The 27,139-nt window shown below is 42.4% G+C and overlaps 1 protein-coding gene across 2 annotated transcripts; it reads left to right on the forward strand.

Moving 5' to 3' along the window:
• Positions 1-6,760: 6,760 nt before the first annotated feature.
• On the forward strand, positions 6,761-26,650 carry LOC133490245 (semaphorin-5B-like). 2 transcript variants are annotated; one of them, XM_061800076.1, is made up of 22 exons: positions 6,761-6,880; positions 12,614-12,802; positions 13,775-13,874; positions 13,951-13,996; positions 14,094-14,156; positions 14,223-14,321; positions 14,427-14,640; positions 14,718-15,003; positions 15,329-15,464; positions 15,558-15,765; positions 15,834-16,041; positions 16,120-16,237; positions 16,346-16,530; positions 19,429-19,572; positions 19,720-19,867; positions 19,946-20,171; positions 20,262-20,483; positions 22,563-22,733; positions 23,955-24,098; positions 25,476-25,508; positions 25,580-25,791; positions 25,878-26,650. In XM_061800076.1, exons 2-22 carry the CDS (start codon positions 12,658-12,660, stop codon positions 26,037-26,039), a joined length of 3,270 nt encoding a protein of 1,089 aa, XP_061656060.1. In that variant the 5' UTR covers positions 6,761-6,880; positions 12,614-12,657; the 3' UTR covers positions 26,040-26,650. The 2 variants fall into 2 exon arrangements, with proteins under 2 accessions (XP_061656060.1, XP_061656050.1); XM_061800066.1 differs by having other exon boundaries at positions 14,094-14,321.
• The last annotated feature ends 489 nt before the right edge of the window (positions 26,651-27,139 follow it).

Here is a 27,139-nt window from a genome sequence, read left to right on the forward strand (position 1 = left end):
TAATGACTTAAAAATAAATAACAGCAATACCACCGCCTTGTTTTCCCCTCTTCGACACTTGTTCATACAATTAAAATTTGCTGGTGTTGCTTCATTTAAAATGGTATTACAGCTACTTTCTGTTAACCATGTTTCATTTAGTAACAAAAAGTCCAGATCATAACAATGAAAATGATGGTGTTACCTTCAGAAGGGGGCAGGCCGGTGGTGAAGTCTAAAGGGATGTGGGACCAGGGGCGGCTCGCGATGGGTAAGGGGCGCAGCAGACCAGCTGGGGGCAGGTGTGAAGACTTCCTTCGGGCGCAGACAAAGCAGGCTTGGATGAACTCCCGGGTGTCTTTAACTATACTGGGCCACCAGAGGTGCTGCTGGATGAATTGGATCGTGCGAGTGATGACGGGATGACATGAGCTTGGAGTTGTGGGCCCACTGAAGGACGTCAGAGCATGCGGAATTGGGTACGGTTCGGAGGTCTGGTCTTGGGGTCAGGGTGAGTCTTTTGAGCGTTTTTCATAATACGTTCGATCTTCCATGTAGCTGTACCAACAAAGCAGGAGGAAGGGAGGATTGTTTCGTGTTTTGTCGGGCTGGAGGGAGGGTGAGTATATGCCAGATAGGGCGTCAGGTATGCTGTTGCGGGATCCAGGTCGGAAGGAGAGGCTGAAATTGAATCGGCTTAGGAAGAGGGCCCAGCAAGCTTGTCGGGGGTTAAGGCGTTTGGTAAGAAGGTTCCTGTGATCAGTCCAGATGATAAACGGTACTTCAGTCCCTTCCAGCCAGTGCCTCCTCTCTTCCAATGCCCATATTATGGCTAGCAGCTCTCGGTTGCCAACGTTGTAATTCCTCTCGGCATTGCAGAGGGGTTCCAATGATCGGTTGATTAGGGGTAGTAGTGATTTGTTATTTGTGGTGATGTCATTGAGGCCACAGTAGTCTATGCATGGGCGGAGAGTGGTGTCTTTTTGACAAAGAAGAATCTGGCCGCAACCGGAGACGAGGAAGGGCGAATGAGTCCAGAAGCCAGGGAATCACGGATGTAGTCCTCCATCGCCTTTTGAGAGATTGAAGAGACGGCTGGAGGGAAGAGGGGCTCCCTGCAGGAGATTTATTGCGCAGTCGTAAGGGCATTGGGGGGGTAGATAAATGGTCAGGTCTTTACTGAACAGGAGAGAGATCATGATATTCTTTGGGGACTCGGGAGAGGTCAACTGGTGTGGCAGATGGTGGTGGGTTTCCAGAGGGCGGTATAGCAGAGAGCAGGCAGTGTAAATGGCAGTGAGGGCTCCATCCAGTGATGGATAAGTGCAGCTAGTCAATGGCGAGATAATGTTGTTTGAGCCAGGGAATTCCGAGGACTAATGGGGTGTCAGGGGAAGGGATAACAAAAAGAGAAATGTTCTCGCGGTGATTTCTGGAAATGAGCAAGGTGAACGGCACTGTTTGGTGGCTGACAGGGGATATGACTCGGCCATCCAGGGCTGTGACTTTTTTAGGAGACGGAAGTGGTTGGAGAAGGAGTTGGAGCTGATGTAATATACCTTCGGGAATAAAATTATCGTCTGCACCGGAATCTATAAGAACTATGGGTGTTTGGTAAAATAATTGAATGACTGGAGTACCGGGGACGAGTTGGGCTATAACGCGGTGGACCATTTCGCTGCTTTGCCGCAGAGGAGGTTAGTGACAAATGCAACCTTGGATTGTTCGGTGGGATAACTGCATGGTTGAAGGTTGAAAACTAGGGAGCAATTGAGGAGAAACTGGCTACATGCACCTCGGTCCCCAGAGTAGGGCTCGGGCGGAGGGACATGAGGTTTTTTTGTACAGGAGGCAGGGTGGCTCGGAGGTCTGCGGGCTCGGAACTAGTACTTTCTGGGGGGTGATCGTATTGCATCTTCGAAGAAAGGAGGGATACTTGTTGTGTAAGGGAGTGTAAAGATTTCATGATTTCTTGAAGAGTTTTGTCTTGTCGCCCTATGTGGGCGCCTTGGAGGGTGAGTGCATGTTTTAGCACCTCCGGGGTTGCTGGGTCCATGGCTGAGGAGAGTATTCTGTCACGAACGGATGGAGACAGGACCCAAGAGCAGGCGGAGGCTGAGAGGTTGTGATGAACAGTTTATTGAAAATTGAAATGTAGATGATGGTCTTTGAGATGCGCTGGCGGGTTGTTGAGGCAGAGAATGCGTGACAGGCGGTGAAGAGGACTGGAGGCTCGCTTGACGGCGTGGCGACAGTAATGCACTTGTCGAGGGATACGGAGGAAACACTGAGGACAAGGAAAAACACGGAGGTCAGAACGATGACAAGTTTGCGTAGCTTACTTGGAAACCCGGGGAGCCGTTGTACCACTATACCTTTTAAATTAAATCGCCCGATAGAGAAAGATTCGGAGAAATTAGAATCCTACAGTTCAACTGAGGAGAGTTTCTGCATAACTATGACCAGAAGCGCTGTACGGGTGTACAATGCCAAAGAGCATGAAAGTGTCTGGAGCATTTTCAGTACAATGAGTTCATATGTTTGATTTTGAATTGCCCATTTTATACATACTATATTGCATAAGGTGTGATCTATGGAGTACTTTGAACTGGATTAGCTGTAAATTACTGTTTTTTTTGTCATTGAGAATGTATTTCTGCTGATTTGACCAGTCATCTTAGTATCTGCTAAATCAAAACAAACATCTTGAGACAATGCTTTACCTTGGTGGCTAGTGCTGCTCTTGCTGCATCACTTCATCTCATTCCCTGGTCTGCTCTTTCCCATCTCCCAGAGTCTCCCAGAGCAAAATAGTACAGCATGGAGTTAATTATCCATCCATCCATTTTCTGAGCCGCTTCTATTCACTAGGGTCGCAAGCGTGCTGGAGCCTATCCCAGATATCATCGGGCAGGAAGCGGGGTACACCCTGAACTGGTTGCCAGCCAATCGCATGTAGTTAATTAATAGATAGTAATGGAGATGTCCAGTCTAGAATGAAGTCCACTGATACAGTATATGTTACGTGTCGTTTGCTTTTGGAAAGCATTTAATGTGGGGTTAAATAATACAAATCTAACAAATTGCGATTTCGTTTTTTCCAAACTTTTTAATCTATTTTTTTGTGTTGTATGTACATTTGTATTTTGTGTCGTAAAAACAGTAGTGATAGCAGAGTTTTCATTGTTGGGACTGCTGGTCGGAAAACTATTAAGTGATTATGAATTTGACCCAATTAACAAGTAGACGTGGAATTAAGGTCTCACCTTCATTTCCTTCTTCTTTTGAAGATGTTAGTTTGGCCATTGCGGGAGTTGTTGGCCACAATATGGTGAAATCTGCTGCCAGCATGAATGGCGGTGTAATTATTTTCCTGGGCTCATCTGAGAAAATCAATGAAGATGTTGAGCCTTACTGTATAATGTCAATAGGTGTGAATGTGAGTTTGAATGCCTGTTTGTCTTTATGTGCCCTGTGATTGGCTGGCGACCAGTTCTTAGTGTCACTCGCTTCTCACCTAAAGGCATGTGGGATAGGCTCCATCTCACCTGCGAGCCTAATGGGGACAAACACTATGTGCTCACATCCATCTTCAATACACGTATTCTGTTCATTGTCACAGTGAAAGGGGGCAACCTTTTCTGTCATCTAGACCAGTGTTTCCTAACTTATTGAGCCAAGGCATGCATTTTGAAAAAATCCTTAAAACTTTCATGGCACACCACCAAAGAAAAATACAAACATATAAAGTATGAATACTGAAATAATGATGATCTTATCTCAATTTACTCACAAATGTACTTACTTCGTGTCAGATCTGGGCTTGTTTAACTGAACACAAAGCTGCTATACTGGCAGGAAGCCTTGACTTATTCTGTTGTATGAATGGCAACAGGTTTGTTGCACCTTCTGCCATCTAAAGGAAGAGCATTTAATTGTTCTCGCCTGTCACTATACGTTACTGGTAAAGGTAGATATACAACGATATTGTAATTAATAAATAATAATTTACAGACAAATTAAGCGAAATTGGCACACCTGATGATCTCTCACGGCACACTAGGGTTCCATGGCACACTAATTGGGAATCGCTGGTCTAGTCCACCGTGCTGCCCAAATGTGCCTCTCCTCTCACATTTCTATTCCTACACACGAGTAAATAAACAAGTGATGGCTTCCTCCTCCACCCCCGCTGTCAGATACTTTTCATATCAACCGATTTCCCAGAATTTCACTCTCCAGTCAACATTGATACATAATTTGTCTAAACATCTATTTGTGTGTATGACCTGTTCATGGACAGGTAAACTTCATAGACTGCAGGGGTTTCAAACCCCAACACTGCCAAGCTTGTTAAGGCATCTTGCTTTACGAAGCAAGCTGTGTGTTTGAACCATTTAAAGTCAATATTTCCTGGTGACACGCAGGCTTGTTTCACAGTGGCGTGCTATGTGCTGCACAAGGCCACCATTGATGGCCATGACGTGAGGGGTGAGGTTTATGGAACGGAGTAACCACTGTTGGCCTCCTTTGGTGCTGGTTATGGACTCTCTGGAGAGTAATTCACCAAAATTATGCTTATTAATAAAAGTCTCAAATGTTTAAAGGTGTCTGCCACGATGTCTGACAAATTATAGTTTGATTACACTCTTCACATTCACCAGATGTCATTACCACTAGGTTCCAATCAAACAAAGCAAGTGATTTGGATCACTGGCAGTTAATCTGATCGACATGTTCCACACTCAGTAGCCACAATGTTAGGTACACTGGCACACTCTAATCACATGCAATACAAGAGCTGTGTGACTAGTTTTTCCTTAAAGATACTCAAATTTTGTATAGTAGGAGAAATATTCATTTAGCACTGTTTTGTAAACGTCAAACTACAACAGTCATTGCTAAATTGATAAATCTGATTGTGTCAACATAAACTGACCATCATTATCTTTGTAGACTATAGGAAAAATGTGCCACTCACATCATCATGTTTCCTCAACTCGTAAATACTTTATCCGTTTAGAATGGCATGTAACGGAAGTACTATAAGGCCAAAAATGAATGTCCATGCTAAGAGAAACACAATACACGTACATGCAAATATACCCCACGTTCTTCATTCTCGACCAGTCATGTACTGCAAATTCTCTCCTGAATTAGATGGGGATAGGCTCCAGCTCTCACCCATGACCCAAATCTGGACAAGCGTTATAGAAAATGGATGGAACATAGACTTTGCAGTCTTCTGTTTTGGAAGAAAAAAAGGGACGCACCTTACTTCCCATTCCTTCCATCTTTGTCGCTTTCCAGCATTTTCCTCGGTTGCATGGTTTGATGATGATGAATTCAACACATCATAACCTTACCTTAATGGACTGAGAAACTAATTCCAACAAATCTCTGGAGAGGTTCTTTATAAACGGGAAAAGATCCAATCACGAGAAATCAGGAAACTTTAAGAAAATGTAATGTGGATTTTTTGTCACAGTTTAGACCTTAGTAAGTATAAGTGACCCTAAATCTTTCCGTGTGCAGGTAAAAAATGACCGGTATCATAATCAATTTTATGCCATTCTGGCTTTAAAAAAAAACATTTGTGTTATTTTATGTTACATTTTCACTTCGACCAGCATAACTGGTGTGGAAAAAATTGCTGTGGGCATGGTTATTATATACGTTGTAAATTACTCTCACTGTTAGGTAACAGTGGGCAGAAGTACATAACACCTTGTTCACATACACATTTTCAGAAATAGTAAAAGTGAAAAAAAAGTTAAGTCATTCCAAAATCTCGTATAATGTATATCTTTTATGTTACATGTCAATTTGTTGCCATATCCATCCATCCATTTTCTGAGCCGCTTCTCCTCACTAGGGTCGCGGGCTGCTGGAGCCTATCCCAGCTATCATCAGGCAGGAGGCGGGGTACACCCTGAACTGGTTGCCAGCCAATCGCAGGGCACACATAAACAAACAACAATTTGCACTCACATTCACACCTAGGGGAAATTTAGAGATCTCAATTAACCTACTGGATTGAACCCCAGTCCTCAGAACTGGGAGGCAGACACTCTAACCAGCAACCCCAACGTGCCACCTAATTAAATCATGCTCAGATATTTGGGAGTTGGTTAGATTGCATCTGTGTTTATCTGCGATGGGCCCACCTCTCCTGAGTCATTTGTACACAAATGTTGTCTGACCTAAGCCGTGGCTCATTTTGTATATGAATGATTCGCTCATCTGTGTCTGTTTGTTAACTTGAAAAAAATGTAACCAACTCACATTTTTACAGAATCACTCCAATTCTGATGTCACAAGGCATTTAAAAGCAATATTTAGCACCGTATATTCTGTATTTTGCTAAATGGTGGGGGGAATGGTATTTAATAGTTCCATTAGCTTCTTGTGCTGGATTTTGCAGCAGAACTGTTTGCTTATTTGGTTCCTCTGATCTTTATGTGTTTGCGTGAACAGTGCATTTTGACAACATTTAAAGGCCTACGTCTGGTTAAAGACTATTCTTTCAAATAATTTTTAGCTGGAGGCATGCCCAGAGTTTGGATTAGTTGATCTCAAAATGGAATGAGTATTTGCAGTAGTAGTATAAAAAATGTGAACCTGTAAAGCCATAAGTAGGCTCAAAACCAAATTCTGGATGAAACAAATAACCTCAGCACCCCACCCTTTGCAGTAGTAGTTTAGTGTGCATAAAAAGGACAGCTTCACCACCCGCAGCCCCCCCTATCACACTCCTCTTTACTCCTCCCTCCTCCCTGCACACAGGCCGGTCAGCGTGCCAGTGCGTAACAACTTGTCTCTCTTGTTTCTCATCTCTCCTCACCATGTGAAGCGGGACCCTTCCAGCCATTTGCCTGGTTACTCTGGTGATGGTGAACAAGTAGGTTTATAGCTATATTCTTTGCATATCTGTGAATAGCGTGTGTTCCACGGTGCATGTGTCACATGGGCCAGTCAGAGCATGGCGTTTGCTGTTTGCGCCACTTTGTACTACTCTGTGCAGGCTCATTTTCCACCTCACTTATTGTATATTTGACTTCAATGACAATATGTCACTGAGGCATTTTTAGATGTTCTGATATGTTGTGTATGTGTCCTTTTGCAATGTCCTTTGCAAGTTCTCTTACATACCAATCAGAAATTTTAGTTGGCTCACAGGCACCCTTCTAAGTTGATGGTAGCTATTGGATTTATTGTATTGTATTGATCAAAATAGAAACAACAGGATGAAATGACAATTCCTACTTCTGTACAGCTGACGACGGCAGTAGACGTAGACGGCGCTACAGAAGTGGGGCTGGTGTGATTAGTGAGAGACGTGAAGATGGGAGAAGTGGCATCAGTGCAGCTGTGCCTCTTTAGGATTCCTGCTCCCTACCTCCTCTCACCATTGCCAAACCGCTATCATTAGGTTTGGCAATTTACTGAACACCCATTGTGGTGTGGCCATGGCCCGTTAATGTTTCCTTTTAAGTGCAGCTAAACTAAGTCCATTCACTTGTAAAAGAGTGCGCCCACTGGCAGATAGTTGGCGGGTTGCACAGAGAGGCCATTCACCCCTGTAGGAAGGAACTGAGAACTGCCTTGGAAATGCTCACCCCCCGCTTGAATATTTTAATGGGAAGACTGGATGCCTTCTGAGGTCCCTACATGCTCCTGTCTGCATGACCTGACTCCACTGCTCTCCAACTATGTCATATAGAGGAGACATTATTATTTTTTTTTTTTATTATATGGAAGCTGCCAATGTTGCAATTTGGATTTTTTGGTTTTCTTTTTATTTAAAGACAGAGCACAGATTTCGGAATGCCAGGAGGCAGGTGGGTGGCTGGGTGCAGTGAGGGGGATTCGCTGTGCCTCTTGATTATGTATGGATGGAGTCCAAGTACTCTGAATTAGACAAGACTCCTATATACAAAGTCAGACCCTAGGGATTTCTTTTATTTGGGATGCCATGCGGAACAAAATAAACCCCTTTTGAATGAGGACATAACGACTTGTGATCAATATCCCTGTTATAAATAAGGCCAGTAAAAAGGCCTTGACTGGATTTTAATGAAGCTCTCCTCATGTGTGCATTCAGTGTCTCAGCATGTCCGTTGGTAGGAGACTAGCGCAAGCAGTCGTTTCACATCGAATCACTCATGCTGTTTTTGTGAACTTTTACACACTCTGGCAGAAAAAGAAATAGATGTGTCACGTTGTGAAGATAGAGGCCCTGTTGGACTATTTAAGATGGGTGACCTGTAAACTTTCCTCCATATCCTTCCCTTATCAAATCAATTCATTCAAACATAAGGGGTAAACTGGAGAGTGCAAGGGCCAGTGCAAAGATTCGACTGCTTCAATATGTTTGGAGACTAACCCAGAGCACCACTGCAATATCAAAACACTCAAGTGTTGTTTCTGCTGGAGAAGGTTCTCACACATTTTTAGTGTTGGGCTCTTTGTACTGTGTAGCCCTGACAGCACTACAAACTCAGCAGCCTCAGTGTTCTCTCCAAGCATGGTGAAGGCATCTCTGTGATATTTGCAGTGTAGTACACAGCGACAAGGTATGAGCACACCCAGGGAGGAAAAAAAAGGAAAAATAAAGCTGCAGAAGTTGAGAAGTTACTTAAGCTGTTGCAATGAGCTCCCGGGCTAAAATCTTGGTCAATTCTCTACTTTTAGTCTCCGTTTATGTCTGTCTAGTAGTCACATGCTCAGTCAGTGTTCTGGCTATTTCCTCCCATCCAAACACATACAAGTCACATGAATTGGACACAGTGCTGCTAATCGCTTCACAGGTTGTCAAGGCTTCAAACGCAGGCCAACACACAAATCGGCAAATGATCTGAAACACTCAATTATTGAAAGATGTTTAAGCAGTTTGATTTGTTTATCCAGTGGAGACTCTAATGTTAAACACAATCTGTTCTGGGTAGTTGGTAGATCTCTGATTTGTTTGGATTTCAAAATTATTTTCCCCTAGCAAAGTAATGGAAATAGAAATATTCTGTTCAAAAAGAATGCTTAACACATGGCCTTTACACAAGACCAGTTTAGTACAAATGTGAGATTTGTTTCTTGGCAAAAAAAAATAAATACATAAAATAAAATGGCTGATCACACATCATTTTTACATAACTGTGCTTGTACACACTATCCACCTGTGCCCCTCTCCTCACCAAAAATATATTTGTTATATTCTACTTTGAGTAAAGGGCGTAAGGTGTCTCAGCTGGCTGGTCACACTAAAGGCACTCTTCACTGATGAAGCTAATTATCTTAAGCAATACACATGCAACACCATTCTACCAGTGTTCCGATGTTATCGAAAAATCTGAATTTGAGTGTTCGACATCCAAAGAGAAGAATAATACTTACATTAACAGCATAAGGTAGGTTTTCCTATCATGAATTGTGACCACTGATTTGAGATATTCTTGCGTCCAGACGAAGGTGAGGAGATTTCAGAAAGGCAAGAAATTACAAATATTAACAAATGGGCTACTTCCAGAGCAAAGAATACAGTGGTCACAATTTCACAATTTTGTCGCTGTTAACGTACTGTAAATATTATTCTCCTTTGCTCTCAAACACATACCATGGACGACATCACCTCCTGCGGTCACAAATTCTGACTGGTTGCAAATTTTTCGATAACACCACCATTCATGAATCAATGTGACATGCTATCCTTCAGTGAGACCTGCTTTTAAAAGTTCGAATATATGTTAATATAATAATTGTTAGCACATTGACTCAAAACAACACATTATTTATACATTTTAATTTCATAGCAGTTCAGCATTAAATCTCACTTAATTTTTAGACACTGGCTGAACTTAGGTATTGTGAGGTACACTGAGGCAAAGTATCTCCCAATAACATGCCTGATAGGGGTTCAAACTGAGGTTTTGTGCAACTTTAGAGGTTTTAGTATACCTCATTGGCTTTGGACTTTTTCTTTATTATACAAATTTGACATCATTTCATAGACCAATACCAATTTCCAATTCTCAATCGAATGATCTAAAATTTTAACTAGTTGTCAAAACTAAGTTTAAAGGGAACATATGCATTTTTCACAATTTAAAATAGTTCCCAAGTGTCTTAATGGCATGTTTTTGTCGAAATTCCATAAAGATTAAGAATTGTATTATATTTTACATACCACTTTACTTTTGCTGCTTGGAGTTAGCCTGTTTTGAGAGGGCAGCCCCTTCTCCTGAAAGTAAGCAGCTGTAAGCAGAGAATCATTCAGAGGCTATAGGATGTTACCCAAGATATACTATTGCATGCCTGGCAAGAGTCGTGGCACAGGTCCATATTGAACATCGGCGAAGCTTTGTGAAATCAGTTGTAAAATATATATCCGTTTGATTATGTTTTTGTTATTTTGATAAATAGATAAATTAAACTAAATAGCTGACTAAAACATACTGTACAGAATGAATGGGTTGGTCAATGGTGCAGTGCGCTGTGCTAAGTTGAGTGTGAAAAGGCCTTAATAGTTCAGGGGCCACAAATTGCCGAATGTGGCTCGGGGACCGTCTAATGAGGGCCACTGGTCTAGGACATGCAGTTACTTAGATGATTCATTTATAGTTCTAATATTTTGGGAAAGTCTGTATGATACAAATTAGGAACCTGTGTACCGGCTACCTGCCTATGAAAGAGGCAAACCTCTGTTCCTGCCATTACATTAAACAATTATGTTACCCAGCAGGCCCTTTGATGCTACTCAGACGCAGACAAATATCAGTCAAATTGAAGAATCCTGTGTGCTTATATATTTTTCTTTCTTCATTATCTTAATTTTCATCATCACATCCTTGTGTATGAGTCTTATTTGACACACAAGGAAATCTGACATGAAGAGCCTTCATGTGGTGTATGGTTCAAAGATGACCCCCCCCCCCCCCCCCCCCACCCTAACTGGCACTGAGCCCAGGCTTGTCTCTGAATGGGCCAGTTAAGTCACAAAGGCCACTGTCAGTGGCACCCTACGTTTTATACCCAAGAGCTATAAATCAAGGGTTGGGCTTTTGAGTTGAAGTAGCCTTGACCAAGTCCTGCTGACAATGAAAGAGGGGCTGGACACAAGGAAACTAATATAGTCTGATGTACTGGCAGGTGGTGAAAACTCTAGTTCAATAGATATCAGAGGTGTCAAAAGTATTCACGTTCATTACTCCAGTAGAAGTATAGGTATTAGGGTTTAGGAAGACTTCTGTAGAATTTGAAGTATCAACTTAAGCTCTAGTAAAAGTGCAGAAGTAACGGTTTCATCCATCCATCCATTTTCTACGCCACTTATCCTCATTAGGGCACGGGTGTGCTGGAGCCTATCCCTGCTGACTCTGGGCAAGAGCCAGGGTACACCCTAAACTGGTCACCAGCCAATCACAGGACACATAGAGACAAACGAACATTCACACTCACATTCACACCTATGGGCAATTTAGAGTCTTCAATTAACCTACCATTTTTGGGATATGGGAGGAAACCAGAGTACCCGGAGAAAAGCCACACAGAGAGAATGAAAACTCCACACAGGCGAGGCCGGATTTGAACCCGGGGCCTCAGAATCTGGAGGCGGATGTACTAACCAGACGGCCACTGTGCCGCCGTAATGGTTTCAAAACTACTTCAATTAATGCAAGGCTGAAAAAATACATTAAGGACAAAAGCTTACACCACCCCAGCACCCCCCAAAAACATTTTTCTGAAGGCCATAATGATTATAATGTTACATTGAAGGCTACCTGCTTCAGCTGCATATATGCACATTGAAAATAACATCAAACACATTAAAGAATCATGTGTACTCAATATGGAGCGGAAGATATGATAGTTACCTAAAGTACTGTGATAGTGCAAAAAGTCACACTTCAGTCACATGGTATCAATAACCTTTATTTATAAAAATAAGTTAGTTGATGTACATGATCGGCTTTTGCAGGCCACATAAAATTATGTGGCCTTGAGTTTGACACTTGTGAATAACACAATGTCTATCACCTTTGAATCACAGGTGCTGTCAAAATTAATGATTAATCCAAGTAATTAAGGATAATAAAATTGGGGGGAAAACTCGAGCCTTATATATACCTTTCGGTACTTTGGTTTGAGGTCTTTAGGGCTATGCTATACCTCTGCTCTCGACGTCCTAGTGTGACGATTTGTCTTTGATTTGTTACTTGATTTGTGTCATGTTATGTGCAGGTGCGATGCATCGCGTACAAACCAATAGGGTGTTGGAGTGGTATGTTTATACTTCTCAACCAACCACAATCAAAATCACTCTATCGTGGCGTGATTTATCCAGATAGGTTTTTTTGTATGTGTTTTTGAACAATGTCTAGCCGGAATGAACACAATTCAAAATGAAATAGAAGTAGTAATAGTAGATAGTATAGATATTTGCTTGATAATGTAAGGAGTAGAAGTAAAAAGTAGGCTAAAAAAGAAACTCCAGTAAAGTATAGATATACCAAATTTCCACTTAAGTAAGGTAATGAAATATTTATACTTCATTACTTGACACCTCGGATAGATATTGACGTTCACTATGACTGAATAATGCTGTTGTTAAGATTGATAGGTATCTTTTTGGCTTCTGCAGGTGGTTCCAGAGCACCTCATAGATGATTGGATGAAGTTGTAACTATGGTCACAATCGGGTGGGGGGCATGGGCCCGCTCTCCCTGTCGTTTCGTGCTGGTCATCTGTGTACTTGTGTGTCTGTCCCAGCCACCCCCTATCAAAACTGCAGACTGTGATCGAAAGGAGCATCCGGTCATGTCCAACCAAGGTGAGGACACCGTGAGTAAAATGAGTAAAAGTGGGTTTTTTTAGTTCAGATTTTTATGACAGTTAGCCATAAAGCCTGCTATTGTAAAATTGTTGCGTAAATGTGTCTTTCAACGAAACTCTTTCAGTGACCCAATGGTAATTTCCCTACACCTGAATTTCGAGGGGCGGCATGGTGGATGACTGGTTAGCACATCTGCCTGACAGTTCTGAGGACCCAGGTTCAAATCCGGCCTCGCCTGTCTGGCGTTTGCATGTTCTCCCCGTGCCTGTTTGGGTGTTCTCTGGGCACTCCGGTTTCCTCCCACATCCCAAAAAAACATGCATGGTAGGTTAATTGAAGACTCTAAATTGCGCGTAGGTGTGAATGTGAGCGCAAATGGTTGTTTGTTTGTATGTGGCCTGCGATTGGCTGGCGACCAGTTCAGGGTGTACCCCGCCTTTAGCCTGAAGATAGCTGGGATAGGCTCCATCATGCCTGCGACCCTAGTGAGGATAACCGGTCTGGGAAATGGATGAATTTTGAGGACCACTTGTGCAGGAAGTAAAAAATGATTTACACAACAAAGGTTTACACCAAACACTATATGGACACACCTTGTCATCAATTGATTAATCAATCAAGGTTCAGTTCCAAGCACTCAAAATTGTGGAAACAGTTTTGCTGAGGCACGATCTTTTTTCCACCAATATAGAGAACTACAGAATTTGAGAGCTCTTGCCTAAATGCTATCTAACCTTCAGGATGAACTAGAACAGTTATAGTCAGCCACACTCTCTTGTTCAGTTACCGCTGACCATCTGGCTGAATGGACATACATACTACAGAAAAAATGGTGCTGCAAAGGGGAACAAAGCACATTTTCTTCAATTATCAGTTCCTGTGTGTACAAAGGCCAAGTGTCCTGCTACTTTTAACCATACTGCACAGTATATGTAGATACAGCAATATGGCCTTTCCATGTTATTGCAGGTCTGAAGACATGGATGTCAGAGTTCTCACACCCAGGAGTAAAGGACTTTTCTCAACTGGTCTTGGACCTGAGCAGAAAGCAGCTTATTGTGGGAGCGAGGTGCAAGTAATTACACACAAAGCAGAAAAAAAAGGAGTGAAAAAAAAATGACCGCGTTCAAAACTTCATTTTACAGAAACTTCCTATTCAGCCTTAGTTTGAGCAATGCCTCCCTCATACAGGTAACACTCACAGTTTTTTACTTTCCCAGTGCTACGGTTTGTGTTGGCAAGTTTTAAGTTCCCTAAACCAGTTTTATTTTTAATTGTTTTGCCTCAGGCAACAGAATGGACACCTGATGACTACACATTGCACTCTTGCAAGAGCAAGGGCAAGTCAGAGGTACTTCTTAAAAGGTCTCTTCAAAATGTAGTCAATGACACTGGCTCACGTCATGCTTGTATGCAGGAGGAGTGTCAAAACTACATACGGGTTTTATTGCTGAGCGGGAGGACACTTGTCACATGTGGGACCAATGCTTTCACTCCTGTCTGTATGACCAGGCAGGTTGGTGCTAGCTTGATGTTTCACCAACCAATGCAAGTCATCATGTTTCAGACTTCAAAAGTAACCTTTATACACACAGTGTCCTGCTTTCCTATTTGCTGTCAGATTGATAACATCAGTCAAGTGTTGGAGACAGTGAACGGTGTTGCGCGATGTCCCTATGACCCCCGCCACAACTCCACGGCCATGATATCGGAGAAGGGTGAGCTGTATGCTGCCACGGTAATCGACTTCTCTGGACGCGACCCTGTCATCTACAGGAGCCTGGGCAACATGCATCCACTGCGCACGGCCCAGTACAACTCTAAATGGCTCAATGGTAAACAAAGACACACATAGTCTATCAGCCTTTTCTTCATGTCATCCTTTCTGTTTTTATCACCTCACCCCCTTTAGAGCCTCAATTTGTGTCTGCTTATGACATCGGCCGATTCGCCTACTTCTTCTTGAGGGAAACCGCTGTTGAAAACGACTGTGGAAAGATGGTGTTCTCACGCGTGGCCCGGGTGTGTAAAAACGACATGGGCGGTCGTTTCCTTTTGGAGGACACCTGGACCACCTTTATGAAGGCACGATTAAACTGCTCACGCTCAGGAGAAATACCCTTTCATTACAATGAACTACAGAGCACCTTCTACTTACCAGAGCAGGACTTGATCTATGGCATTTTCACCACTAATGTGTGAGTGATCCTTAATAGTGCTGTGATTATACCCTCCTCTTCATAAAGTATTAACTCTTAGTATGAGGACCCTGTCCACTCAACCTGTAGGTTAGACTTGGCTCCTTTGCACAATGTTGGAAGTCTATTTCACTGTGTAATTACAGCGCTGACATTTAGAAATAACGTGTTCAGTCAAAACAATATCCTGATTACTCGAGTCATCATGCTGTTTTTTTGACAGAGCAATGGGTAATGCTAAGTGAACCCGTTGCTTTGCAAATACATTTGCAGAAATGTTTTTCCATAACCCCCCCATAGTCTAATTGTGAATAACCACTCACAGGAACAGCATGTCTGCCACTGCTGTTTGTGCCTTCAACATGACTGCCATCACGCAAGCTTTCAATGGACCTTTCCGCTACCAGGAGAACCCCCGCACTGCCTGGCTCTCTGCTCCAAATCCCATACCGAATTTTCAGGTTACCCCTGTGTAGATATGGGTTCCTGTATTTAAGCAGACAGGCTTTTCTGATGGGCATCATTAAGGACTATTTTTTTCCCTGTATTGTCAGTGTGGAACGCTGGATGAAGGCGGCACTGGTGGGAACCTGACCGAACGCAACCTTCAGGATGCTCAGCGACTCTTTCTGATGCACGATGTGGTGCAGCCAGTGACAGTCAATCCTCTGCTCACCCAGGATAACGTACGCTTCTCGAAGCTGGTGGTGGACGTCGTGCAGGGCCGCGATGCCCTTTACCACGTCATGTACATCGGCACCGGTAAGAGAGTAAGTGACTAAAATCAGAATCCATATGAATGCCTTGACCGTTTACTCTTGGCCAATCAGAATATGGCACCATCTTGAAGACTCTCGCCACGACAAGTACAATTCTTCATGGCTGTTACTTGGAGGAGCTCAGGATCCTTCCTGATGGGCAAACCGGATCAATCAAGAGCCTGCAGATCCTCCACAGGGACAGATCTTTGTTTGTGGGGCTTGATGACAGACTGGTGAAGATCCCATTAGAACGATGCTCCAGCCATCCAACTGAGCAGTATGGGAGTGTTTATTAAATAATCCTGCATGTGTTAAATAGACTTCTGAACATTGATCAACCACCTTTTCTAACTAGACGCTGTCTGGAAGCTCGGGACCCATATTGTGGCTGGGATCACAAACAGGAGCGTTGCACAACTATTGAGGACAGCGCTGACATGAACCAGTGGACCCAGAACATCACCCAGTGCCCAGTAAACCTCCACCTTCTCTGTCTCTGTCTGTCTGTCTGTCTGTCTGTCTCTCTCTCTCTTTCTCTGTCTCACGCTCACATACTTACAGCACATTTGTTCTTCCTGAAGGTGAGGAATCTGAAGCAGGATGGCGGGTTTGGCCCTTGGGCACCATGGCAACCCTGTGACCACAATGACGGCGAGGGTTCCATCAGCAGCTGCATTTGCCGATCCCGCTTGTGTGATGGGCCTGTGGCCCGATGTGGTGGGGTCGACTGTAAAGGCCCAACCATTCAGGTGGCCAACTGCTCCAGGTAAGCTCAAAGTGCTCTGACAATACTAGCATTAGCCAGTGGGAAAAAATGATTCTCAATAATTTATCACTAGTATTATTACGGCATTGGACAGCATACACTTAGGAGCCACATTTGCACCAAGTGACAGCATTCAGTTTGGTTCACCATGGTACAGTTCAGCTAGATAAACCCTGATCAGTCTTGTGTTGCACAGCAAGGTGTGTCAACCACATAAATAATGAGACATATCGCAACAGCATGAAAATCACCAATGAATAAGACACTAGCACACTACAGCAGTATTTGTGAGTCTGAACCACCTCCACATTGACCTCATCAATGGAGACCTGTTGCATGTTTAGACTTTAAGGTCCCCTCCAGGCTTCTATACTCCGCCCCCTTTAATTCCTTATACACCCCACAATTGCTGTGGAATTCCGAAATTCTGAATGTGTAGTTAAAGTCTGAGGTGTACAGGGTGTATATTACTGGAGCAAGGACAGCCCTATGGTGCTCTAGTGTTACTTTCAGCCATCAACGAGGTGCTATGCATGACAAGCTGAGGTCTCTAGATGAGGTATTCTGCAATTCAAGTGATGAGGTATCATTCCACTCCAATTACTGTCAGCTTGATCCTCAGCAGGATGAGCTCTATGGTGTTAAAAGAGATTGAGAGCTCAAAGTACATGTATCTCGTGGCTCTACTCTCTTCATCTGCTTAGGAGTGGGAGCTGTGCAGCATGTACATGATGGCAGTATCCGCTCCCACCATTTTCTAGCAGGAAAACCGCAGGGGGTCGAGGGCATGGTGGACCTAGATTCCGAGGGGCTCCACAAAAATGTAAATAAGCTCAGTCAATTTTCTTTATATATGGCCCCAACAGAACTTTATCTCAAGCCACTTTCAAGCAAAGATAAGCAAAGCAAATTTATTTATATAGCGCATTTCATTCACAGGGTAATGCAATGTGTTTACATGATTAAAAGCATTTAAAAAAAGAGAGAAAAATGAAAGACAGCTTAAAAGCATTTAAAAACAAAAAGAAAAAAACTGAGTGCAAGACAGAGCATTTAAAAGTGGAAATGCTAAAAAAAAATGATGAGAAAAATGAGAAAAAGGTTTTAAACCTGAAATAAAAAACATTGACATTTGGGGCTGACTTAACTTCTCTTGGCAATTTATTCCATTTGTGTACAGCATAACAGCTAACAGCTGTTCCACCATGTTTGCTTTGGACTCTGTGCTCCACTATCTGATGTGAGTCAATAGATCTCAGAGCCATCCATCCATTTTCCATACCGCTTATCCTCACTAGGGTCACGGACGTGCTGGACCCCTACTGGGTTTATATTCCATTAGCATGTCTTTAATGTATTCAGGACCTAAAGCATTTAGTGATTTATAGACCAGAAGCAGAACTTTAAAGTCAATTCTAAAGCTGACTGGGAGCCAGTGTATAGAGACTTTAAAAATGTTCTGATATCTTTGTTCATGTCAGAACCAGAGGTGCAACATTTTGAATGAGCTGCAGGTGTTTAATGCTGTTTAGGGGGAGTCCAGTCAGAACACCATTACAATAGTTAAGTCTACTTGATATAAAAGCATGGATGAGGTTCTCCTCGGGCCTCATGTACAAAAACTTGCGTGGATTTCCTACTGAAACATGGTGTACGCTCAAATGAATCTGTGCGTACGCTTAAATCCAAGCACATTTTCCCTGGTAGGACAGTCGATGTGCTGCTTGTATTTAGGCCCTAAATCAAATCCCATCATATTTTAGGGAGTTCGTGGTTGTTAATGTCCTTCTATTGTCCCCTGTGTGTTATCATCATTTGTTATGAGGAAAGAGGTGTGACAAGTCCGCCTTTGATATATATATATATATATATATATATATATGTCCATCCATCCATTTTCTGAGCCGCTTCTCCTCACAAGGGTAGCGGGCGTGCTGGAGCCTATCCCAGCTATCATCGGGCAGGAGGCGGGGTACACCCTGAACTGGTTGCCAGCCAATCGCAGGGCACATACAAACAAACAACCATTCGCACTCACAGTCACACCTACGGGCAATTTAGAGTCTCCAATTAATGCATGTTTTTGGGATGTGGGAGGAAACCAGAGTGCCCGGAGAAAACCCACGCAGGCACGGGGAGAACATGCAAACTCCACACAGGCGGGCCGGGGATTGAACCCTGGTCCTCAGAACTGTGAGGTAGATGCTCTAACCAGTCGTCCACCGTGCCATATATATATCCATCCATCCATTTTCTAAGCCGCTTCTCCTCACTAGGGTCGCGGGCGTGCTGGAGCCTATCCCAGCTATCATCTATTCAGCTATTCACTAAGACGGCTTTATTTGAAAGTAATCTGATGTTTAAAGTTGCACATTTAATTTTTAAACACTGCTGCACTGGTGATATTACAGTTTTGTTTTTGTTTTTTTACCGTCATTAAATTTGTACAAAAGTGATTTAGGAAATGTAATTAATTTGGGTGGGTCGGGGGATAGGTACAGTGTCTGGAGTTTGGAATGGGTAACAGCTCATGGACGGCTGTGTAGTCTGCAGAATTTTCATGACAATTTTGTGTACCCGACTCTTTGATGTCAGATGCAAGGTGCATTTGTCTTTATTCTTTTAATTAGGTTCAAATGCGTTCAATTAACTCAATTCAAACGTGCATATAAAGAAACACAATAAGGCTGCATTCAAAGCGATAAATGTTTTACAAACAATAATCAAACCCAAATCTTCAAAGAAAATGGTAAAACACACCAACAATTAAACAGAATACAGCAACTAAATCCTTAAACTGAAGACATCAACACCAATATAATAACATTTTAATAATATATTGCTGGATCACAACTAAGACTCATGTAAAAGTATGATGATTTTCCATCTCCCGCTCAGGAATGGTGGCTGGACTCCCTGGTCTTCATGGGGTCATTGCAGCAGCAGTTGTGGTGTCGGTTTTGAAGTGAGGCAGCGGTCCTGCAATAACCCCTCGCCTCGTCACGGGGGTCGAATCTGTGTTGGTCAAGGTCAGGAGGAGAGGTGAGAAGGAATGAGATGAAAGCGAATCATGACTACAGAGAAATATATTTGGTTAAGTTCAAAAGGAAAAAAAAACATTAATTTGCAAGTTGCACATGGTGAGCATTATACATAAACAAATATTTAGGAAGAGTTGTGTATTTTCAGGCTGTGCAATGAAAAAAAAACATGCCCATTACCGGTGTTGTGGACTGCATGGGGGCCATGGACTCAATGCAATGCTGAATGTGGAGGAGGGGTACAAGCCAGGACCAGAACCTGTGAGAATGGAAACACCTGCCCTGGATGTGCCATGGTACTGTGCTGCTTGTGCATTGAATCACTTGATTATCAGTTTGAATGGCCCGTAACAGTAAAGCTATCTGCTGTTTAGGAGTATAACGCCTGTAAACTGGAGGCCTGCCCTGAGGTGCGCCGCAACACCCCGTGGACTCCCTGGATGCCAGTCAACATCAGTCAAGATGGATCACGCCAAGAGCAGAGATACAGATACATGTGCCGGGCATTATTAAAGGACGTCCAGCAACTTCAATTAGGAAAGAAGAAAATAGAGACCAGGTTTTGTCCAAATGACGGTTCTGGAACATGCCAGACTGACTGTGAGGACATGAAACCACAAGACATTTATTAAGTGGATTGAGGGGTACTAGGCCTGATTTTAGAAACTGTTTTCTGTATCTTACTTCCAGCTCTGGTCAATGACTTGGTAAAGTCAAGTGGTCGGATTGTGTCACAGCCTAAAGATATACACTGGGGATCTTGGGAAACATGGTCCACCTGTTCCCAGCAATGTTCCAGAGGCTTTCGAACCCGGAGACGTGGTTGCGCAACAGCAGAGGGCAGGACCAATCCAAGTGCATGTGTTGGATCTCCGGTGGATTATCAAGATTGCAACATGCAACCATGCCCAGGTAGAATGCTTGTCATACATTGTGCCAGATTTTGTGGTCAAGAGATATCCTAAAATTGAATTTGTGGGGGGAACTAGAATACCTGCAGACAACCAACACAAGCACAAGGGGACACGCAAACTCCACACAGAAAGACATTTTTTGCATTCAGATTGGTTCAAACTGGAAGCAAACTGGGCGCTTTCTAGTTGTATGGCATACCTAACGCTACGTCCTAGGCGAGATTTTATATGGCGCAGCCGCAATTGGTAATTTACATACAGTATGCTTACAAAAGAAATCAAATAGCGTTTTTGTTTTTGTTTTTACTAGTGTCATCAGTTTAGAACATGTCACCAAATTAAAAATATATTAAAAAATAGTTCCTAATTTCTTTCCTGTATCTGTACTGTTCTTTACTGCCAAACAAATCATGTGAGTGACTCGCTGGAGCAACCCTCTGACTGGACAAACAAAAAAAGGTGCAACAATGTTACCTCTCTTTCGCCTGTTTTCCTCCTTTTCTTTTCTTTTTTCCCTGTGTTCTGGAAATTTTAGTTCATTTTGAACAACTTTACAAAGTTCTCTGGGTTCACATCAATATATTCACGCCTCCCCCCAACAGAGATCGAGAAAATATTGATTACAATCACCCGAATGAGGATGGGGCGGGTGAGACAGAACTTGTTTGGCAATTTGATTTGTAATGATATTAATTGGGAATTACTTTATGTGCAAACCTATGTTAGCGTTTCCATTTTTGTTGTCAAGTTATTGTAAATGTGGAATTTCCTCCTGGGAAAAAAATGGATTCATCCACCAAAATTTTCATCTGGATTTCTGTCACTCAATAACAAATCAACTTTTTTCTTTTTCTTCTCCTTTTAATTTAGTATTCATTAGTTTAGTTTGACAGTTCATCAAACAGTTGCATTCCTTCATCAATTCGTCACTGGCCAAAGCGCATTAAATTGAATTTAGGATTAAAATTTTGGGGGAAATATGCTATTGTAAATAACTGTAGAAAGTAACAGAAACATAACACATGTTTGTAATAGGTAGAGCATCAAGCACCAGGCTTAGATTTGCTTAAATTTCACATTTCTTCACAATAAATAGAAATGAAACCGTCGCTGTTGTTTTAACATTAAATTATTCCTGTATATCCATGTTCTTTTTCCTCTTTAATATGCAATATTTTCCAGAAAATGTTATTAATTCAGATTAATTCTTCAATCATGGAATTATTTTAGTCTTATCCTTATCTTATACTATTTTAAGTGCAACTGACATCATACATTTAGAAATCCACTGCAAGCAATCTGGACATTTGGGAGTTAATTCCATGCACATGACACTGTTGCGTGTTCAACTCAGCCAGCACAGCAAACACATCTTAACGAGTCTCATGATCTAAAAACAGAGCCTTTACCTTTACCAGGCTCGTGTGGATGATTCAGGGCTGGACAATGTGTTCTGTCGCAAAAGTACCTTTACGAAGCCTCTTTGTCCCATTCTGTACTTATAAGCGGTATTTGTGTACATCTGGGTTGCTATCATCAGTAGCCCTTTAATGCTCCAGGCAGGAACGCTGATTTCAGATGGCCACCCCACACTGACCCTTCGGTCTGTTTGAGGTTTCTTGCCAAGAGGGAGTTTTCCTTGCCTCTGTTACCCAGTGCTTGCTCATGTCAGGTTCAGTTGGTCTTTTAATGAGTGAGGAGTGTGTTCTTTTACATGCTCCATGTGTAGAGTGAATCTGAGGCAACTTCTGTTGTGATTTGCTGCTGTATAAATGAAATTGAATTGAATTGAATTTAAAACTTTTCAATCCTCTTGGCTCATTTCATTAATAGTTTATATTAATTTCAATGTACACATTTTCCTTTCCTTATATTTGAAAAATTTTGACTTGAAATTAAGAGTTAACAGTAACTAATTTATTTGAATATAATTACAGTATATTGAATGTGAATTTTTACCCAATTTCTTTTGGGCACACCCCTAGAGGCCACGGTGCCCATCACATTTGGTAATCTCGCCCAATGGCCAAATACTGTAACTCTGCCTCCATGCATGTTGACTGTGCTTTTGTTCCAGTGGCCCGAGCCTGGACATGTTGGTCTTCATGGTCCCAGTGTTCTGTGAGGTGTGGGGGTGGCCACTTTCAGCGTACAAGGTCATGTGACAATCCACTTCCGGCCAATGGGGGTGGGATCTGTACTGGTCTACACACTGAAGAGGCACTTTGCAATACACACACTTGTGAAGGTACTGCACATCATTCATCAAACTGATTCCACTGTATGTGATTGTATAGATAATTCATCCATCCATTTTCTGTACCGCTTATCCTCACTAGGGTCGTAGGCGTGCTGGAGCCTATCCCAGCTATCTTTAGGCGAGAGGCAGGGTACACCCTGAACTGGTCTCCAGCCAATCGCAGGGCACATATAAACAAACAACCATTCACACTCACATTCACACCTACGGGCAATATAGAGTGTTCAATCAACCTACCACGCATGTTTTTGGGATGCTGGAGGAAACCAGAGTACCCGGAGAAAACCCAGGAAGGCACGGGGAGAACATGCAAACTTCACACAGGCGAGGCCGGATTTGAACCCGGGTCCTCAGAACTGTGAGCCAGATGTGCTAACCAGTCGCTCACCGTGCCCCCCCTGTATAGATAATTTATAATGCACGTAATGCAAAGTCATCTCAATCCTTTAGTATAAGGTGGTAATCTCAGCTGTTTTAGATCAGTCTTTTCCTAGTTGCCTTACGACAATATCAAACGTGTTTCATATGCTCAGTTTTTCAGTCTTGTAGTGACGTGACACAACCAACAACCAATAGATGAGCTCTAACAAACCTGGAAACAGGAAACTTTGCAAACAAATGGGATGGTCTTAAATCTCAGTCTGAGACAAGGCTGTGACTAAAATCTCTACAACTTGTCTTTAGATGTGAGCAGGTGTGAGATGATAGTTTTCCAAGAGTTTTTCCAAATCTTTTCAGTCTTCTGATGTAAAGGTAGCATTAGACTTCAGCTCCTCCCAACCCTGAACAGATTATAAGTGGTATAGAAGATGGATGGATGCATGGATGGATGGATTGTACATGAATTCAACCAGTTTCCCTCATTAAATACTGACTTATATATACACTGCAGGGAAATTGCCTTCATGTAGAAAGTGGTCAATTTATATTTGCTTAGAGAAGGCAAACAATATCATTGTGAGATCTAATCGAAGCTTTTGGTTGCTGAGGCATTCTAAAAAAAAGTTTTTAAAAAATGGTTCTTGTGTATACCCACAGGGTTGCTTGACTTTCTTATTTGCGGCATGCTGCAATAATTCAGCCCGCATGTAGTCCAAGATGTCAGTTGGGATAGGCTCAAGGCTATATGATAACACTCAACAGGCTGTATGATATAGAAAATGGACAAATGGATGAATTTTTAATTATGTCTTTTTCACTGGTCATCAGGTTGGGGGGTGTGGTCAGACTGGGGGAACTGCGATGAGGAGGGCCTGCAGTATCGCTCCCGCTCCTGCGGCGAAAACCAGGAAGCTACTTTGTGCCAGGGTAACATAAGCCAGACTAGACCATGCCAGACACATGAGGTGGCAGGTAAACACACACAATGATTTGACTGTTACATGGTCTAGATACCTTCAATGGTGAAACATTACTTACCCCTTAATATTATTTTTATTACATTTATTTTATGGAGCGCTTTTAAAAGGTACTCAAAGACACTTTACAAATAATAAGAGATGCACCCACATGTACCGCACTCTTTTTAGCCAGCAGTGGTTTTCCCCATGGAACTCTGGCATGGATGCCATTTTTGCCCAGTCTCTTCGTTATTGTTGAGTCATGACATCATTAACTGAGGCATGGGAGGCCTGCAGTTCTTAAGATGTTGTCTTGGGTTCCTTTGTGACGTAGTGGGTGAGTCATCGCTGTGCTCTTGGCGTCATTTTTGCAGGCCAGCCACTCCTTGGAAGGTTCACGACTGTTTTTTCTTTTTTTCTTTACTTGTGGATAATGGCTCTCAACATGATTCGCTGGAGCCCTAAATTTGTAGAAACTGCTTTGTAACTCTTTCCAGACTGATACATATCAATTAGTTTATTTCTCATCTGTTCATGAATTTGAACGTGGCATTTTGTTGCAGCTTTTTGAGACCTTTTCATCAACTTCATTTTGTCAAACAGATTCAATTTAAAGGGATTTCTTGATTGAACAGGTCTGGAGGTAAACAGGCTTGGGTGTGGTCAGTGAAAATGAACTCAGCGCTCCTAAAAACGTGATTAGCCACAGTTAATTTGTGACCTCACAATATTACTATTAATATTTAACATTATTACTTTTTCACACGTGGCACGGTGGACGACTGGTTAGCACATCTGCCTCACAGTTCTGGGGACCGGAGTTCAAATCCCGACCCCGCCCTTGTGGAGTTTGCATGTTCTCGCCGTGCCTGTCTGGGTTTTCTCCGGGTACTCCAGTTTCCTCCCACATCCTAAAAACATGCATGGTAGGTTAATTGAAGACTCTAAATTGCCCGTAGGTGTGAATGTGAGTGTGAATGGTTGTTTGTTTGTGCCCTGCGATTGACTGGAAACCAGTCCAGGGTGTACCCCGCCTCCTGCCCCGAAGTTAGCTCCAGCACTCCCGCGACCTGCTTGAGGATAAGCGATTCAGAAAATGGATGGGATGGATGGACTTTTTCACACAGGGCCAGGTGGCTTTGAATAGTTTTGTTTCCCTTAATAAATAAAACCACCATTTAAAGCTGCATTTTATGTTTATTTGGGTTGTGTTTGTCTGATATTTGCTTGATTATCTTGAACATTAAAGTGGGGAAACTATGCAAATACTTTTTCACGGCACTGTATTTTAACATTTGGATCTGTCATAAAGGTTTAAAATAAGTTGACCACTACCAATATTAATTATGATTTGTCTAACCCAATTTAATTTCCATTTGTACCATTTCAGTCATTTTGCCTGAACAGGACCACAACTGTGGAAGTAAGTGAAAGAAAGCATTGTCTTTCAATTTCTACAGATTATTAGCTCACTGCCCATTTTCTCTTTGACAGCCTTCACGTTGTTCCAGCTGGTCGCTGTGGGCATGGCCAGTTTTTTTGTAGCTGCCCTCTTGTCGGCACTGGCTGTCACCTATTGTCACCATTTGAGCCGACCCTCCACAGAGTCGGCGGTCATCCACCCCAGCACGCATAATCACCTCACCTACAACAAACATGACAATGCAATGCCAAAGAATGAGAAGTACATTCCCATGGAGGTCGTGGTGGGTAATAGTCAAATCTTTAAATTTTTCAATCTTCCACTCATGGGTTAATCTTTTGCTAACTCGGTCTTAACCCATCCCTGCAGATGCTACACAAGAACAATCTTCACGTAAATGACGACACTAGCCGCCATTTCCCTTCCTCTGTCCCTTCCAGCAACATGTTCACCATCACCTACTACCCTCCCAACCTGAGCAAGTATGACTTTCCACCAGAAGCGCCCTGCAGGGCGTACGTGCACAGCTAACAGCACATCAGCTCAAACTGAAACACCAAAATCCCCGTGGTGCTCATAGATGCTAAAATACCCAAATTTCCTTTTGATGTTATTTTTAGCAAACATTGTCAACATCTTAACAACCAAGCATTGCCATTTTGGGGGTAAAAGACATAAGCAGCATGATACATCACCATATAAATAACTGAGGAATACATTTTAAAAATGAAAACAACAAAATCCCGAAGGATATGCTAAGCAAGCACATATTACTATTATTACCGTTTTATTTCCTAAAACAAAAGACATACTGTAGGTGTGTTACATCACTCACATTATTGTATGATATGATATTCAATATATTTTTGTATAATGCACTGTTCAAAATAAATAAACTTGTCTGGTAGGACGGTTGATGAGTGGTGAGCACATTTGCCTCACTGCCAGTAGCTCCCTAAGTCCAAGAACACATAAATTAGGTTCACTCTGTTGTTGTGTCCAAATGTCAGTGCTGTGATTGACAGGTCATCAGTCCAGGGTGCGCCCCGCCTTTCTCGTAAATCAGCTGGGATGGGCTCCAGTTTCCCTGTGAAACATTTTGTATTCAATGGATGAATGGATTAAATAACTTGGTACCCACATTGGGGAAATGCTCTACTCATTCAGTTCTATTGTACAACCACAAATATAAGTAGACCACAGTACAGTATTCCATATTATGTCCCATAGACATCATATACCATACACAGACCCCACCTTGAGTGGGTTGGCTAATTGCTGCAATGTTAGTATGTCTGCCATATTAGATGTATCTGATCTGCCCTGTGAACTAATGCAGATAAATGGACTAACCCTAAAAGACCTATTGCGTCCAGATGGTCTATATTTCACTAACAAGTTCTGTATTCTTTCTATTTTTTGCTCAAGAAAATTAAACAGGCAGTCATTTCCAATAATATTAATCTATTATGCTGACGGAAATTTGGAACCCTTCAGTACGCTTAGTGACCGCAAATTTTAAATTACATTTCCTTACTTGTTGACCCGATTTCTCAGCAGAGGGGGGTCCCACTACAATACATCCATCCATTTTCTACCGCTTATCCGGGTCAGGTCGCGGGGGCAGTAGC

The sequence above is a fragment of the Phyllopteryx taeniolatus genome, chromosome 1, assembly GCF_024500385.1.
Source record: "Phyllopteryx taeniolatus isolate TA_2022b chromosome 1, UOR_Ptae_1.2, whole genome shotgun sequence".
NCBI lineage: Eukaryota > Metazoa > Chordata > Actinopteri > Syngnathiformes > Syngnathidae > Phyllopteryx > Phyllopteryx taeniolatus.